The sequence below is a fragment of the Vulpes vulpes genome, chromosome 6 (genome assembly GCF_048418805.1).
Source record: "Vulpes vulpes isolate BD-2025 chromosome 6, VulVul3, whole genome shotgun sequence".
NCBI lineage: Eukaryota > Metazoa > Chordata > Mammalia > Carnivora > Canidae > Vulpes > Vulpes vulpes.
In genome coordinates, this window is record NC_132785.1 from 52034405 (window position 1) to 52052548 (window position 18144).

Genomic DNA, 18144 nt, shown 5'->3' on the forward strand with positions numbered 1-18144 from the left:
TTGAAGAAAGAGTCTTTATGATTGTAGTCTGGCTTTTCTAAAAGGGTAGACTTCTATCCATTTAGAACATAATGGAATAAGCATATGATCATCATCTCTTTTTGTCCTGGAAATGTGAAAGAAACCCATTTAGAAGTCTAAGAAGAGATTTAGGCATCAGGTCCCATGCTGTAATACTGCTGAGCTTTCTATATTGACACTTGGCAACCTTGATCAACTTACATGAGTCCCAGGAATTCCACTGTAGATGATCCACAGCCCCAGGGTCAGCAAACCAGGGCCTACGCGTTTAATCTGATCTGTAGCCTGTTTTTCACAGTGTCCGCAAGCTAAGAGTGGGTCTTGAATTTTTTTTAATGGCTGTAAAATATATATATATATATAAAATATATATATATTATATATATAATATTATATATAATATAATATATTATATTATATTATATATATAATATTTATATTATTCAAATATTTAAATATTTAAATATTTAATATTATTTAAATATATTATATATATATATATATATATATATATAAAACTTAAAAAAAAAAAAAAGAAAAGGTTTGCTGACCCTGGCTTACATAAACAATTGCATCATCCACAAATAGCATCCCTTCCGTTCTAAATGTGCGTGTTCTTCCTCTGCTTTCCTACATTGCCCAAAGCCTCTAGCACAATGCTGAGAAACAGTGGTAGCTGGATTTTTAATTTTTTTCCCTTATCAGAGAAGAAGCTTTTAACATAATCATGATGTTTGTTTTAGATCTTTTTTTTTTGTAGCCTTCTTTTATCGGGACAAAAATTTGATTCTTTCCTACTTTTCTAGAAACTAATCATAAATTTGTGTGGGGGGGAAACAGACAATCCAGACATCTAACTTGAAATGGTCCGGCCAATTCATTGGCACAGAAGCAGAGTATCCATAGAGTGGATTCTCAGGAAGTTCCTAAGACAGTATCCATTTCCTTATTCTGGTTCCATTCCTGTATTTTTCACTTTTAATCAATGGTAAGCCTGTTACTGGTTTCATCACTCAGTAGCCATTCCTTTTGCTACAGCTAAAATCTGTATAAAACTGAGATAGAAGGATCCTGTCAGCCTCAGTTTTAAAAGCCTGTGACAAACGTGTGTTAACAAATTCACAGTGGAAATAACGGGGGAAATCCACTTGTTTACAAATTTATACATGTAAAGTTTATTGAACAATTGAGAGTTTTTGGAAGCCAGCACAGCTACTTTTATGTTCTCATATTATTCATTGTAGATATTTAGATTGGCCTAAAATAATCTTAAATGGGTTATTTTAGAAAGATGCCAGAATATTAAACTATGCTTATTCTAGGTATACAAGTCGGTTTTATGCACTACCTTCTTGATCTCACAGTCTTTTGTTGACAGTACAGTTTCCAACACTGCTCAAAAGACAATGTTTCGAAAGGCATTTTGTTTAATTTAATCCCATTTTAGTATTCCTTTGAAAACTTTGACTGATGACTCTGGAAATTCAGCCAAGAGTGTTGTATCAAAAACTTGCTTGAATTTATCTAAGAATTCGTAATCGGTGCTGAACCTGAATTTGTTTGCCCAAAGCAACACCGTGCCTGGCTGACAAAGGTACACCATGGTGGTGAGCAGCTTGTCCAGGAAGTAGTGGTGGTAAACCACGTCCGAGGCCAGAATGTAGTCATAATAAAATGTTGACTTGGGGAAGTGCTGCTCCAGGCTCTCTCCCCAAACCAGTTCTCTCACTTCCGGCAGATGTGCTGTACGCTTTACTGTGTTCTTCAAAAGATTATACTGAAGGTTTCCTAGGACATCAGGCAAATCCGTTGCTGTGACTTGAGCCCCTGAGAGATTAAGAGAGAAATTGTAATAATTACCAGGAGACACTCAGGCCGCCACAGTGGACAGATGCACTCAGAGAGAACACAAGAAATGGAGCTGCGCTATCTTAGCTTTGTCCCCTTTGACAGGTGGGCAGGACATTTTGACCCAATCCTGCTGGGTAATTCTTTCCTGCGATAGCTCTGCCCTGTGCACTGTCTGATGCAGAGTCTGGGGTCGCTACCCCACTCTCACCACTGCCCCCCACTCCCTACCGACTCCACCCCCAGGTCATGAAGATCAAAAATGTCTTCTCTAGACGTGGGCAAATGTCCTTCTGGGCTAAATCACATTTGGTTGTGAACCACTGACATAGAATAAAACAGTGGTGCGGTGTTGAGAGATTTCAGGATAATTAGCTGCTTAATATAATAATCTATCATGTTTTCCCTTGTAAAACTCTCCTTACCTGAAGATTTCATCTATTTTGTATGACTGTCTCCAACATAAATTTGTTAAATTAATTGCTAGATGTTTTAAAGCTAGTGACAATAGTTCACTAAGTGGACCACGCCATTTCCAGATTGATTTTAATAGAAGAAGATCTGTAGTAGTGTAGGCAAAAGTATGCCACCTCTGTACCCACCTCTTGCTTAGCACCTAGGAACTCACAACCTGCATTTGGGTTATCAATCTGTCTCCACCTTGGATTAACCCACTTATTTTTCTTCAAAATGTTAGTTACAATATTTGCAAGGAAAAACAGGAGACAGCCTAACACAGCTGTTTACGACGGGGTGGGGGAGTCACAGCCTCAGAATCTCCACTTCCTCACACAGTCACTGGTGAGGTGGGCAAGTCCCCCGACCTCTCTCTAATGTGCGATTATCTTAATTCTGGGTTCACAGTACTAATTCCTAGTTCATGACATTTTGGGGGATTCAGTACGTGAAATCATGGCCAAGCACCTGAGTCACACTTGGCCACGCGGAAAGCACTCGCTATCGCTGCTGTCAAAGTCCAGGTGCTCTGAGACAAAGTCAGGAAGAAACAGACAAACCTAAAATACTGGCCACGATGGAGACAAGGCCCGGTCCAGCACCGATTTCAAGTATTTTAGCATCTTGGAGATTGAGTTCTTCTGTGTGTTCCTCCAAATACTGACACAAAGCCACAGCCTAAAATAAATTTGCAGTTGTCACTTGAGCACTGGAACATGGGAAAGCAGTGGCGACCGGACCCCCCTCCAGTTCCCCACGCGAAACACCACAAGAGGTGCTAGTGATGGCTGCAGTTTGTCGAGGGGCTCATGAGGATCCCAACAGGCCCTCCACGCCCTATTTGGGCCTCCGGGCTGGACACCCGCTGGCTAAGCCACCTGCGCCCCGAGGCTACGGAGCCGCGCCCCGGAGAGCGCGGTCAGCGGGTCCTGCGAGTCCGAGTCCCGGGAGAGGGAGGAGGCGGGAACAGCCACCTCGGGCCCCGGGCTCCGTCCCGCCTCGCCGCCCGGACCGCTCCTGAGCGGGGCTGTGCGTCCTCACCGCGTCCCCCGACTCCCTTCCCCGAGCTCGGGTCGGCTGGAACTTCGGCTGCTTGGACGGCCCCGCAGCCCATCTTTCTAAGCGGTCGGGTAAGAAGCGGACGGTCCACGCCGGCTGCGCAGGGCAGCGCCCGCGGGCGGGGCGGGGCGCGGAGTGGGGGGCGCGGAGTGGGGGGCGCCCGGGGCGGGGCGGGGGCTCCGGGAGCCGCTGGGCGACAGCAGGGCCGAGGCCCGCGGACCGCACCCTGAGGAGCAGCCAGATGTTAAACAGCAGGCGAATGAGTTCAGAGGACTTTTTACAGAGAAAGGTGCAGATGCAGTGAAGCGCCGGGACACCTGCACCCCGATGTCTCCAGCAGCAAAGGCCACAATAGCCGAACTGGAAGGAGCCTCGGGGTCCATCGACAGATGATGGATAAAGAAGCTGTGGTTTATGTATACACTGGGATATTCCTCAGCCATTAGAAACGACAAATACCCCCCATTTGCTTCAACGTGGATGGAACTGGAGGGTATTATGCTGAGTGAAATAAGTCAATCGGAGAAGGACAAACAGTGTATGTTCTCATTCATTTGGGGAATATGAATAATAGTGAAAGGGAATAGAGGGGAAGGGAGAAGAAATGTGTGGGAAACATCAGGAAGGGAGACAGAACATGAAGACTCCTAACTCTGGGAAACGAACTAGGGGCGATGGAAGGGGAGGAGGGTGGGGGTGGGGTGAATGGGTGACGGGCACTGAGGGGGGCACTTGACGGGATGAGCACTGGGTGTTATTCTGTATGTTGGCAAATTGAACACCAATAAAAAAATTTATAAACAGAGAGAGAGAGAGAAGCTCAAAGGTTCCCTCCCTTCCTCCTTCCGTCCCTCCCGTCGGCCCCGACCCCTCCACGGGGGCACCCAGGGCGCGGGGTCTGCGCGGCGGCCCAGGGAGGCGGGCAGGGCTCGGCTAGAGGACGTCCCCGGGGTGGCCACTTGAGCCCTGAGGTGCAAAGCAAACGAGCGTCTGTGTGCGGCGCTTTCCCGCCTCCCGGCTCCGCGGCTGCTCTGCCCTTGCGGTGACGCCGGGCGCTGGGAAGGCGCCGTCCCTGTCCGCTTGCCACCGCGGGGGACACGGCGGCAGGAGCAGTGTCCCCTGGAGCCGCCAGACGTGGAGCCCGACGGCTGCCCCGGCTGCCCCCGCCTGCCCACCTGCCGTCCCCAGGCCCCGCGGCCTTGCGGTCACGCGGGGAGGCGTGTCCCCACCGCACAAGCCGCCCTTGGCGGGGGAGCAGGTGCCAGGAGAGGCCGTGGGGGGGGGGGCGAGGCCTCACTGGCGGGGAGGCAGCCGCCAGGAACACTCTCCCTCTGACCCGTCGGCGCGGCTGCCCACCTGCCAGATACACTGGCAGCCCCGCGGGGCGCCAAGCAAGAGGACTTCCCAGGAAGGAATGATGCTTGCACACACGGGGGGCAACACGAGCTTCCCTAGCGGGGCGGCGGGGGCAGCTCCAGGAGCCTGGAGCCCTTTGTTGTCCCTCCTCCTTGTCCTCACCTGCCACTGGCGTCCAGGCCACCGCCCGGGGAGCTCCCTGGCACCTCCACCCTCGCCGCTCGGCTCCCATCGTCCCACCTGCCAGCAGCGCCCCAGGCAGAGGCCCAGCCCCCCGCACCTCCGAGGCCTCCGTCTGCGTTTGAACCCGCACCCGGGCCATTGCCCAGCAACCACGGAGCAGCTCGGATCCGGAGCCTCTCAAAGAGCAAACTGGCATCGGAGGCCGCTGTCCCAAATCAGTGGCGCAGCCCTCCCAGGCGAACCGACCCGAGCCCCATGTCACCCGCCCGGCATCGGGTGAGTAACCCCAGGGGGTGGGTGCGCACCCGCAGCGCTCCCGCCGGTGCTCAGGGCATCCTGGGGTGACAGCACACGGCCCGCGCCCCAGGACAGACCGAAGCTGGGAGAAGCGGAGCCAGCAGCCAGGACACAAGCCAGGGGCTAGCGGACTGACTCGAGATTCAGAGCGTCTCCCCCATTTCCGTGCCCCCCTTGGGGGCTGCTGCGGGGAGGCCGGAGGCGGCTCCCTACCCGCTTCCTTGGGAACACCCACAGCATGGAAGGGAAACGAACACTGGCTCCGATTGGCTTTATTCCCAAAATTCGTATGAATTCTTCATCTTACCTCCTGATATATTCAGGTTTATCTTAATGTAAATAGTGTTTCAGAAAGCAGGGCACAGAGAGAAATGATGGCTTCTTGGGGAGACGTTGTTGCTTTTGCAAGGCCAAGCGCACCCCCACCCTCACCCTCACTCCCTCCTGGAGAAGCCCAGAATGTGAAAGCACTTGGCCAACTGTCCAAGGCAACCCCAAAGTGTGGAAATGTGCCCCCAGAAGCCCCGACATCCCCGATGTAATGATTGTCTCACCCCTGGCCACACCACGGCTCCGTAGCTCTCTATTGATTCTTGGATAACAATCTTTGTGCCTGCAAACAGGTACTGTTCCTGAGTGTAGCTGGCATAATCTGTAGGAACAAATTTCTGGAGGCTGTGAAGAGATGGTTCTATCTTGTTAGAATCTGTGGGGCAGAAAATAAAATAGGCTCCATGATTTGTTGATCCAGTGCAAGTACACATGAGTTACAACTGGTGAGACGGGAATGGAGTGGGTGGTTTTCCCACAGAGAGGAGGTGATGCTGGCGAGGACAGCGGCCACAAACTAGCGCAAAACTGAGTGATATGGGGTGATAGGGACATGAAGTTCAGATGCGATGTTTTCGTGAGATGACAAAATACCAGAGGATGCCCTGGGTCCATTCCGCTATGTAGCAGAGGACAGAGAGGTGTGGCTCCATCCTCACCCCTGTGTTTTGATGGCAGGGGAAAGCTAGCTTGCCAACAGAATGGCAGGAGTGAGCTGTCTGGATGAGGACCTAAGCAAACACAGACCTGACTATTTTTAGGTCTTGAAGTGAAGTAACATGTTGGCTGGAGCATGTTCCTTAAGTCCTTCCTACAACAGCTCCTCAAAAGGTACAGGTCACCCAAAGACGAGCCAGCTCCACAGTCCTGGGGGAGGTTGTCAGATGAGCTCTGACTATTAAGTTACAATTGCTTTAAATACCCTTTAAACTCATGAGCAGCTCTCAAATATCATATAAAATGAGAGGAAAAGAGCACCTGATCGGGGCTGACATCATGGGAGCAGAGATTGTGCAGATTTTGCTGAGTGTTTGAGAATAAAAGAGCTGCGCTGCGTGGAAATGTCAGAAGTGGGGATGCTGAGCACATGCACACGGGGGGCCGGCCGAGCCCAGCGGCTGTGGTACCAGCACTGAGGAGAAATTAGCAGCAAGGAGCTGGAGGGAAACCTGCACGAAACTTGCCTTTGCTCCCTGAGATCTGCCTGGGACATTTTTAACCGCAGGTGGCATGTGGGCTTTGGAAAATAGCTATAAGGAGTGGCCAGTGAACATCTGAGGCGCTCTAACCAGAGTACCCTGGAGGTGGAAGAGGAGGAGGCGGGGTGCGAATACAGGGTGAAGGGTAGGGGGTCTTTGGAGAAACCGAATCAGGAGTCTGCCCCTCGGAGGCAGGCAATTTCGGGTGTCCCTGATTAGCACACGTGCTAGAGCAGTTCTAGTTCAATTTGACCATGTCCAATTACCAAATAAAAACAAACAAAACAAAACAAAACAAAACAAAAACAGGGCTTGCGTTTTGTCCTCGCATGCATTTGCATTTTGCTTTTCCTAGGAATGAATTTTTGTTGTATGTTAGCAAAAAGGATCGGTGTGCAGTAGATTGAGGAGCGGCCTTTGAGCACCGTGGAGCGCAGTGACTGGTTTGCCATCAAGCATCACAGACGTCCACAGCTCCGCGGAGCGCTGCTCTTGGCTCCCCGGTGGTGATGCGGTGTGAGCTGCACCCTTGGGGGAGAGGTCTGTGCCCTGACCTAAATGCTGAGCTTCCAGAGACCCGGGCCTTCACGAGCTTGCAGGAACCTGCTAATAATAGTGACCGAGACAGGTGCGGGCCAGCGTCCCGGTAGGGGCTGTGGGAGGCTGCAGGGGCGGGAAGGAGGCCGCTGGCCCTCGGCCAACTCTGCCTCGGCCGCTCCTGACTCCTGGCATCGAACACCCCCTACGCATCATCTGGGAATGACCCAAGAGGCTCTCGCTTCTTCCCGCGAGCGGAGAGGCTGATTGAACCATTGGAGAGAAGATAAAAAGGCAGAGGAAGAGACCGGGGCCTGCCAGGAAAGAAGCCCTGTTTTATAGGGGGTCGAGGAGGGACGCCCGGGTGGCTCAGCAGTTTAGCGCCTGCCCAGGGCGTGATCTTGGAGTCCTGGGATCGAGTCCAACGTCAGGCTCCTTGCATGGAGCCTGCTTCTCCCTCTGCCTGTGTCTCTGCCTCTCTCTCTGTGTCTTCTCATGAATAAATAAATAGAATCTTTAAAAAAAAAGAAGAAGAAGAAGAAGCCCTGTTTTGTAGGGTTCGAGGATTACCATGGTGTGAATGCTCCCACCATGGTGATTTCCAGCCACTAGCCAACGCCCCCAGGAAGAGGTGTGCACACCATCACGAGTGCTCTCCACCAGGCGGTGCAACGGACACCAGTGAGCTCCAGAGCATAGACAATCTTTTTTTTTTTTTTTGATAGTCACACAGAGAGAGAGAGAGAGAGGCAGAGACACAGGCAGAGGGAGAAGCAGGCTCCATGCACCGGGAGCCCGATGTGGGATTCGATCCCGGGTCTCCAGGATCGCGCCCTGGGCCAAAGGCAGGCGCCAAACCGCTGCGCCACCCAGGGATCCCGAGCATAGACAATCTTAAAGATAATCTTAAAATGTATTAAAGTAAGTCACAATGAATTGTATTTACTACCTTGGTTTTTTAATATACCTCTGGCTTTTATGTAATATATTTAGTGGTACATTTTCATAACTTACATTACAATAATGGCCATGATTAACAACAACCCTCAAAAAAAAAGCCCTGAAATTCAAGAGCTGGGATAGGCTGTCATAGTGCAAGGAGTCAGGACAGGGCTGTTCCTTTCCCTCTGAGGTTTTGTCACTGGGGTAGGTGACTCGGAGCAGCCAGACCAGCCAGGACTCAGGCCAGCTCCTGCAGTCTTACCTCCCCCACTATGGCTCAGACAGGTCCTTCCTCCCACGTCTCACCAGCTGGGAACCTATTTTTCTCTCAAGATGACAGAAAAAGTCAATGGGTTGATTTGGAACAGCTCATCATTTCACAGGTGACTGGGCTAGTAGATATATGTCCCCAGTCAACATTGTAAAGAAACGCAGGTGCATAAATAGTCTCCCTTAAGACCCTTCTATGTTCAACAAAAATAAATTCATGCTTATTTCACGTTAAATGTTTTCATTTATTGTATCGATGTTAGTCTGAGAGTTTTAGAGAGATCAGTCGTTAGAGATAGAGTTGCCTTTTTTTACAAAAACTAGTTTAGTAAAAGCCTGTCTTAGTTGAGCTGGAACATAATTTTACCATGTTAAATGATTATACATGTTTAAAATACCATACCTGGGCTTTTCTGACGTTATTTGTTATGTCTGTTATTTGTTACTACGGAGTCCCTGTCCAGAAATGCAACCCATCTGCCAGGAGAATTTTGGCGAAAAGCAGACATGACTCAAGATTTTGTTGCTTTTTAAAAGTGCTTGTTACAGGGACACCTGGGTGGCTCAGTGATTGAGCATCTGCCTCATGTCATGATCCCGGGGTCCTGGGATGAGTCCCACATCGGGCTCCCTGCAGGGAGCCTGCTTCTCCCTCTGCCTCTCTGTCTCTCATCAATAAGTAAATAAAGTCTTTTTTTTTTTAAAGGGCTCATTACAAAAATATAACTATCTGAGATTTACACACAGGCTAAGACAAATTTGTGGACTTAGATAAGAAAATAATGAAAAAATAGGGATTACTTTTAATGCGGTGCTTATGCTTGCATAAGGCACTTTTCTACTAAGCTTCACTAGAGGAACAATCTAGAGTTAAAAGGAGATGGGGATTCTTATCACTGAAGTTAATTGGAAAATATCATGGCCAAGAAAGCAACAGAGGAAGGATGTTACCTCCTGGGTGTCCCCCGGTGCCATCCTCCTGGAGAGACCCCTCCACTGCCGGCTCCAAGCAGCCATCTGGGGTGCATGGTACTTCCCGCAGGCGCCCGGGCTGCTGCTCAGAGCTCAGACACACGTCCATACCTGCAGCCGCTGGAGAGCAGAGAACCGGACAGGCTCAGCCCCGGCTGGCTGAGCCTCCCAGAGGCTCTACAAGGTGCAGCTTATCGCCTTAGCATCTGCTGAGCCGAAAAGAACCCCTGCTTTTCAGCTTAGATCCCCGGGTGAGCAAAGCAGCTACCCAAGGAGCTGCCACCCTCGTTTTGCAGAGCAAAGGAGAGGGGGACCATTAAACATCACCGCACCTGTTCTGTGCACCAAGAAATGCAAAAACAGAGCAAGTGTCGCCGGAGGACAGGCGCGACGTCGCTGGGGTCTAAAATGTATTTCCAGTAGCTTTTGGAACTGAATCTTAATGAAGAAACTCTGATCCAGCAGCGCATCTGCCATCGGGGCTATCGTGTGGATTGAGGGGTTAATGACATCGTGGATGAGAAGGCAGGATTTGAACCAAACACAGGGCTGCTCCCTTCTCATCTGAGGCTATATTGCAAGAAAGCACTGGGGGTTGAGCCAGGAGCCTGGCCCGGCTCCCCACTCGGGCACTTGGCAGCTCACTTAATCCCCTCCCGAGACATTTCCTCATCAGCGAACAGGGGATAATAAGTGTCTGCTGCGACTTCTTAGGGCCTTCTAGGGCTGTGCTGGGAAACAGCAGGGTGAAAGTGATGCGTACAGAGATGAAAAGCACCTGATTTAGGAGAGGAGACCTGGCTGTGGGGATCACTGATCGGCATCAAAATAGTAACCGATGACATCACTGCAGGGCGTGTGCTGGTGCCCGGCCCGCCCTGGTGCTTTACGTGTATCGATTCGTCTAGTCCTAGCAATAGCCCCTATGAAGTAGATGCTATTCTTATGCCTCTTCTCAGATGCGAGCAATCCAGGCACAGAGAGCTTGAAAAGCAGCCCAAGAGCAGTGGCGAAGCCCAGAATCCAACCCAGGAGGTTCAGCTGCAGAATCTCCATTCTAAACCACCTGGCAGGTGCACCTTGGGTGGGCTTGTTCAGCCTGGGCTTCCCTTGCCTACTTTGCCCTGAAATTACTCATAATGCTTAGCTGCCACAGGGATATTTTCTAGTCTTTTTTTTCCCCGCAAAATATGAATGATTTTCCTCGCCTGTGTTTACCTTCCTGAGTTAGTCTCCACACCCCCGCCAACTGGGGATAGCAACCAGACACGCCGGCAGTACCATTCCCGACTAACTGACCAAAAGCCCCCGGGCATTGGCTTGATCCGTGAGCAAACAGACAAAATGACACAATGCGAGAAAGCACAACCCCTGAGGCAAATGTCATTCCGCTCTGCACCTGGGCAGGTCGAGTGTCCCTCCCGTTAATGCGTTAATACGCAGCAGCAATGAGATCCCTGTGAAAGTGACATTTTCACTGCCCTTAGAACCGAACGATCCAACATTTGCCCCACTTCTCCAGCTAACCAAACCAGCCGGAGTGCTCTGTGGGTCTGTGCCTCCGAGCAGAAGTTCTTTCTCTTGCAGATAATTGTTCATTCCTTTCAAGTTTCCCCAACTCCAGGAAATGAACTGTTCCCCTAAGAGATGCAGCCTGGTCGTTTATGAGTACGCACGGCGTCTTCAGTGGGCAAGCCTCCACGCTTGGTGAGGAGCCTGCCTCTGGATCTCAGCACACCCCACCCCGCCAGGTAGGCCTCTCGTTGGAGAGGAAGATAATGGGGACACCTACTCCAATGGTGGTTGTGGGAATTAAGAGAGGTAAGCCATGCACAGCATCCCACATGGGGCAGCAACCATTCTGTCTGAACCTAGGAGGGTGGCCATGCAAACCATGCTCACGCAGCACCAGGGGCCTCTGACCATTAAATTTAAGACAGTTCCTCACGTTGCATGCAAACAAAGGAGAATTATTTTCCAATCCTAAGTGTGCTTTTCCTTATGAAAGGAAACGACTCCCTCCCCCATCACCATAGTTGACGCGAGAAATTAATTTTCCCCCTGCATCTGTGCGTTGAAAGGCAATCTAGAAAGTATTGACAGTGCTCTACCTGGTACTGTCAGTGGGATGTAGCATCTGCTACATAGCGTGCATCAGTATTTGCTAAAGATTCGGGAAGTTTTTCAAATGACTTCATGTTAGTCCCCTCAAAATAATTTCAAGGTGTTAGTTTAAACATTACCTTACGTAGCAGAAGAGATGTGAGATTTCTGTGCCCCCTTGAATCCACAATGTTTTATATAGATCTGTACCTGAAAGGATTAGCATTTTATGAACAGAAGCCAGCCAGTGCAAGTCCAAGTTATTTAGGGTAGCATGACCGACCAGGACTCAGACACATTACTTTGCTAGAATATCCATTCTCTCTCCCTCTCCCAATTCTCAGTGTTCTCTCTCTCTCTTTCCTACATACTGACATGTAATCCTTGCAACGTGAAATGGAATCACTCTCAAAAGATCCAGAAAATGCCTCCAGCAGAACAGAGGCTCTCCTCTCTGGTATCCAGCTGCCATGATAGAGTTTGAAATGTAGACACATTTCGCTTTAAAAAGAAGTGGGGGTTGGGGTGGTTGGGGTTTTGAACAGACCTGCAGACTTTCTCTGTGCTCATTAGCCAACCTGCTGTGGCCAAAGGGAGGACTCGTGCCTGCTGTGGACCGTCCTGGACTCTGCTTCCAGCAGCCAGAAAGAACACAGGACTCTACCGGGAGAAGGCAGGAGAACATCTAACTAGAAGGGATGTGAGTTAACGGCTTTTAAGCTGCTTGAGGAGTATTTTGTTGGGGCAACAGGGAATAGGAAACCAGAACAACTTCCAAGAAAAAAAAGCAAGCCGTTGCAACGTATTTCAATGGGGGGGGGGGGGGGGGGGAAGGGCCGTTAAAAAGGAAGGAAGAAAATCGTGTACTCATTTGGAAAGCCTGGGAACCCTTAAAATAGAATATAGGGCATGTAAATTAAAACCTTGGCAGATGGGATTTAAACTATCACTCACGTTTATGAGGGGATAAGAGAATAGTAATTGAGCTTGAGTGGATACAAGAGCCTATTTTTATCATTTTACCCCACCTTGGTACTCTCTTCTCTGCTGTCACTGTTTTTTCCTTTATGTGCATCTCTTTTGGGTTAGGATCTGCATCTGGATGTGCTGTGATCCCACGACCAGAGTTTTCTTTCCCGCTCCCTTAAATGAGAGGCAACCTGGAGCCTTGCCCAAATCTGTCATTGCAAAGCTTCCATATCCCCCAGTGGTCCAGGTCTCTGATTGCGTCACTTGGGTACCTTGTTTCCACCAGGGGTCAGCACCGCTGTGTAAGCACCCCTATGTATAAGAAGTAGCCAAAAGGTGGTCATCAGAAGGTGGTTACGATGCTTTAAATGACTTTAGAAAACTGACTGCAATGTATATGTATGTGTCTCTAAATTCTGGCTACATCAGAAATTACCTGGAAGCTTTAAAACACATAGAGTCTAGGCCCCTGGAAATTCCTGCTCGAAGGTTGGGAAAGAGCCTAGAGGTCTCAACTCCAAGTCCAATAGCCACCCCCTATGTGTCTGCGGCCCCTGGCACACGGGCTGTGGCAATCTATAGGGCAGAGGCCACGTGACTGATTTTCACATAGTTGAAATGTCAGCCCCTGACGAGGGATTAGGCTTTCAGCATGGCTCTGGAGGACACACAGATGAAGTAAGTGCACATTTGGTCTCAATAGGAAAGAACTTTCTAACAAGCAGAACAATGGAACAATTGATCTCAGGGAGCCAGCATAATGGAAAGTGGGCCAGATTTGGAGTGAGAACACAGGAGATTGGACCAAAGGTTTATACAGGGTCAAAAACAGGCCATGAGTGTGCTGTCACTCTGCCTTTCTCCAACACAGTAGACCTCCGATCTCTCACAGTGTTTTTCCAGCAGAACCTAACTCTCTCAGCCAGTGGTCCTTACCATGGAGGAGCCCTCCCCTCCTCCCAGGGATATTTGGCAATTTGGAGTTTTGTTGTCTTTTTCTTTCTTGGAACAGCTAGGGGCGGGGTGCTATGGTATCTCATGCATAGACGCCAGGGGTGCTGCCAAACGTTCTGCATTACACAGGACAACTCTTCACAGCAACTCTTCCTGCCCCAAATGTCACCAGTGCTTGAGCCTGAGAAACCCTTGTCTAGGTGGGGGACAGGAGCTGCAGGATGACACTTTTTATTTTTAAGTAAACTCTACCCACAACGTGGGGCTCTAACTCATGACCCTGCAATCAAGAGTCATGTGCTCTATGCTGGGTGCCACAGGGTCAATTCTAATTTCCACCCTACAGTACACCATCTACTATCTGGGTGATCTCTGCCTGGTCAGCCTCAGTGTCCTCGCCTATAAATTGGGGTGGGTCAGCATTTACAGGTCATCCAGTAGATAGATCCAACCTCACATCCTCTTGCTCCATCAGGTTTCTCCTGGGAGCAGACCCAGAGACAAGGATTTGAGAGAAAGGATTGGGTGGGGGGAGAATCATCCAGGTAAACGATGGGTAGCCAGCAAAGGGTGTTGAGTGCAGTCAGCTGAAAACTTGCACTCGTGGGCAAGGCTGGGAGATGAGCAAAATACACAGCTCAGAATGATTCCATTCCAGGCTCAGAGGGCTTCTGGGGATTCAAGCACCTCAGGATGGATGCAGAAACCAGCAGCTGGAGGATGCAGGTGTGTCTAAGAGACTGGTGAGTGAGGTGAGTGGGAGCTGAAGGAGGGATGCTGGTCCCGTAACAAGCAAGACTTCTGTATTGCTCCCCTCCCTTGCTGGCCACCCTGTGTGTACATACATTCTTACTTCCTTAAATACAATTCCAAAAGGACACCCATCCTCTACGATGGAGGATGGCCTAAGCCTCATTGGCTTTCGCCTAACTCAAAACCTCCAGATGAAGTTCCCTGCCTCTCCCTCAGTGGGCATGCACTCCCTGGTGCCCACAGACAATAACCTGATTGGCTATTTCATCACTGCTCACCAGATGCTGCTGCACCCCCAGAATGTGAACGAGAGGCTCACTGCTTTCACATGACCTTCTGCAAAATTCTACAAAGGAAAGGTTGCTGACCAGACACACAGAAGGTATGTCCTCCATACGCAAAGGGGAGACTGTGTGAGAACTCCCTTCCAGAGATGGGCTTTCACTGCAGACCTAGAAGTTCTCTAAACACCCTGGTAACCAACATTCAGAGATGCGTGGGATCGATTCCCAGTGTGGTAGGCAGAGCGTGTTCAGTCAGAGTGAAATCTAATTCCATAGTTTTTGGTCCCTCAACTCTGGTAACACAGAGGCTCTGAGTTCATGACCCTCTCTGTAGAATGATTTAGGGCTGCTTCCAAGCCCGCTCATTTGCCAGGTGCCGGGGCCAGCCCCTGAGATGCCAGGGGGAAGAACCCACCAACGCTGCCACAGCGGATGGAAGGATTTGGAGCGAGAAGCGCAGCCGCGTCACACACGGTAGGTCGGCCAGTGTGGCAGGGTGTGACCGCCACTCTTCTGGTCGTGCTTTGGCTGGCGCCTGAACACGATGGCTTCCTCCTCATGCTAAAGAAAGAGCAGCATCAGAAATTTTACAGCAGGTGCTCAAAAACCATCCTGGCAACACTTGAGTTTTGCCAGGCATGTGGACATAGAAGAATTTACTTCTGTTTCATTTTAAATGCCTTTTATATAATGACAAACATTACCCATGAGGGAGAAGACTACGAGTGAAGGAACCAATCCATTTGAAAACTGAGTGAAGTTATAGTCATTTCATCTTAAAAATAGCGCCTGCCTCCTCCCAAGCATCTGCCCGTGGAAAGGCACAGCTCTCCGTCCATCATCTGCCCTGTAGAATGGCTCTCGCTTGGAAGCCCAGGAGCAGCCCTAATGGCCTTACCTGTATTTTAGAAAAGAGATGTATTTAGTTGTTTGTTGCTATTTTTAGTTTTTTCCCAAGTCGGTTCTTTTTTTTATTTTTTAAAAGATTTTACTTATTTATTGGCGGGGGGGGCGGGGTAGTGCACAGAGGGAGAAGCAGACTCCCCGCTGAGCAGAGAGCCCCACGTGGGCTCTATCCCAGGACCTGGAGATCATGACCTCAGCTCAAGGCAGACACACTTAACAGACTGAGCCGCCCAGGTGCCCCTCCCAAACCAGTTCTTAAAACAGAGTTACCCTCAAAGAAATTTTCTTGTTATTTTAGGAGCATCTTCAGCTGGAACTGTGTGTAAATCACAATCGGTAACCGCCAGGGTTCATGTCATCAACAAGCCAAGAGTGCCTTGGAGCTGAGCAATAGGCCTGTGATATTAATTACAGGGGGGAATGTCATGCTTGGGAAAAGGGTTTAGAGAAGAAATTCTGACATTGAAATGTCTAGGAATTAGGGGCTAGTTGGCTAATAACACTCCCTCTAATTTAAAATTCAATAAATGATGGCTTAGGGAGCCAAGCGAATCTATCACTATGGAAAAACTCGCTCACAGTGACTGAACTCGGAGAGTGAGGGTGAGAGGAGATCCCTGGGTTGCAGGGTTCCTGTCACGCCCTCGAAGCAGCCATGACCATGACCATGACCATGACCATGTCGGGCCTCTCAGCTGCCCTCCCCCAGAGGCAGGCGCCTCCAGGGCCAGCTGTTCTTGCCACATGGCCATCAGCTGCTTTGGAAATGGCACTTTTTAGAGGGGCTTAGTGGTAACGAATCATGCTCTGATTTTAGCAACAGCAGTTGACTCGCGTTCAGGAAGGTAATACTTTTTTCCCAACAGATTTCTATTAGGAAAGAATGTTTACCTGGTGGCACTATTCTGGGATGCGCTGCGAAGGGGGATTCCTTTCATTCTTTCCCCCCATTCCAGGGCAGACTCTGATTTGAGAAACACGTGTTTTCCTCTGCAGCTGTGCTGTCGGGATGGGGGCGGGGAACAGGCTGAGTTATCTCTAGTATCCGTCCAGGTGGAAAGCAGCAGAGAGGACCCCGCAGCTCCGCAGCTCCGTGGGAAGCTGCCCTCCTGGGCTCCAGCTGGGCCATCGCAGGGAAGCCACATCTCCAGGCTCCCTTTCCTTCCTCTGTTAGGGGTGACAACACGTCTACCGCAGCCTAGGTGCTTCTACAGGTCTACTGATTGGACATTACACGGACCGTGTCGGCATTATCATTAGTTCATTCAAGAGGAATTTGGACCCCATGCTATGTGTGCATCCATAAGGTTAGAGAAGAAAATAGAAGTTCACTCCAGCCACTAGCTGACAAAGCTGATGCAGACATTCCTTTCCGCTCGGAACACATAAGATACTGGGTAGAGTGTCTTCAAATAAGCTTTAAAAATGCATGCCCAACCTTGAAAGGAAGGAAGGCCCTAACTATCATAAAAGAAGAGGGAATTAAAGCCATATTAGTGAGTGAATGAGTTAATGGCACCACAAGCCTAAGGGTATCAGATTTGGGTGTCACCTCTGGAATCCAAAGGCTTTGGGGTTTTGAAGCACTTGGAACACAAAATATATGTCCTTGGGTTGACAAGATGTGAGATTACTGGGGCCAGAATAAATCCAGGATTGGGGAAGGCTGAAGTTTACACAAACCTGCAGGGAGTGTCCCCTTTAAGGAAAAAAATTAAAATTGCAAATACAGAATTGGATACAAAGGCAATATTTATTTAAAATGAGAAAGTATTCAAAAATAAAATTTTAAAAGGTGAAAAATAATGAAGTATTTTTAAATAATGTTAACAATATATCACCAAATAATTTTTATAACTATATCACATAATAATTATTATAAAAATATAACAGTATTTTAAATATCATATGAATTAACTTTCTGCAACACTTTAAAAATATCATTTCCTAAAATTCTGGCTCCCTACTTTTTGATTACTTTATGTGATAACATATTATTCTATTTCTATAGGAAAGATAAACTATTAATGAAGTTTTTTTTCTTCTGTCATGGTTAATTTAAATTTATTATAATTAGTGATACTTTGATAAAGTTTCTTCTATCTTTATTACCCACAATTGGTACTGTCATGTGAATTTTCAAGACTGCAGTCAAATTTGCTTTTCTCAGATATGAATTGTAAGATCACAGGGCATTTAAAATTTTATTAAAAGACGAGTCATAAATGTTGCTTGACTAGGTGTCCCTTACCCACTAGATATGACCAATGCCCTTGTCTCTGTAGTAGGTTGTAAGTTTTATTTTTGTCTTCAGCGTCAGTATTTGATGGGAAACAGAAGTTTCATTTTTTTTCTTAGGATATTCATTTGATCTATTCCTTTTTGTTAACTGCTGGAGCATTATATCTAAATATTGTGGACTTGGACACCAAGAAGCAGACAGAGAAAACAGGAATGCACTTAAGGGGACAGGTGTGGAAAAGGTGTGGACCAGGAGCACACACGCACTCATATGTACGCAGAGCGAGAAGGCATCAGTACAAACACTGGAAACAGAGATGTTGTTATGGGAAAAAAACAGATGGAAGCCACAGCTCCAAAACACCCCAGACCAAACACTCGCAGTCACTTAACCAAGATTTAAACTGTCTCAAACTCCCAGAAATGCTAGCTCTGACCTTAAAACTGCCATGGTGATGGGATGG

The 18144-nt window shown here is 48.7% G+C and overlaps 1 protein-coding gene across 3 annotated transcripts; it reads right to left on the minus strand.

Annotated features, from left to right (window-relative positions):
- Positions 1-1151: 1151 nt before the first annotated feature.
- Positions 1152-12232, minus strand: METTL21C (methyltransferase 21C, AARS1 lysine). Of its 3 annotated transcripts, none has more exons than XM_072760439.1 (5): positions 12121-12232; positions 9450-9590; positions 5775-5926; positions 2886-3003; positions 1152-1848 (listed from the first exon to the last, which is right to left on the minus strand). In XM_072760439.1, the coding sequence occupies exons 2-5, from the start codon at positions 9577-9579 to the stop codon at positions 1454-1456; spliced, it is 795 nt and encodes a 264-aa protein (XP_072616540.1). In that variant the 5' UTR covers positions 9580-9590; positions 12121-12232; the 3' UTR covers positions 1152-1453. The 3 variants fall into 3 exon arrangements, with proteins under 3 accessions (XP_072616540.1, XP_025864704.1, XP_072616539.1); XM_026008919.2 differs by lacking the exon at positions 12121-12232 and adding an exon at positions 11714-11750; XM_072760438.1 differs by lacking the exon at positions 12121-12232 and adding an exon at positions 9803-10174.
- Between the last annotated feature and the right edge of the window lie 5912 nt (positions 12233-18144).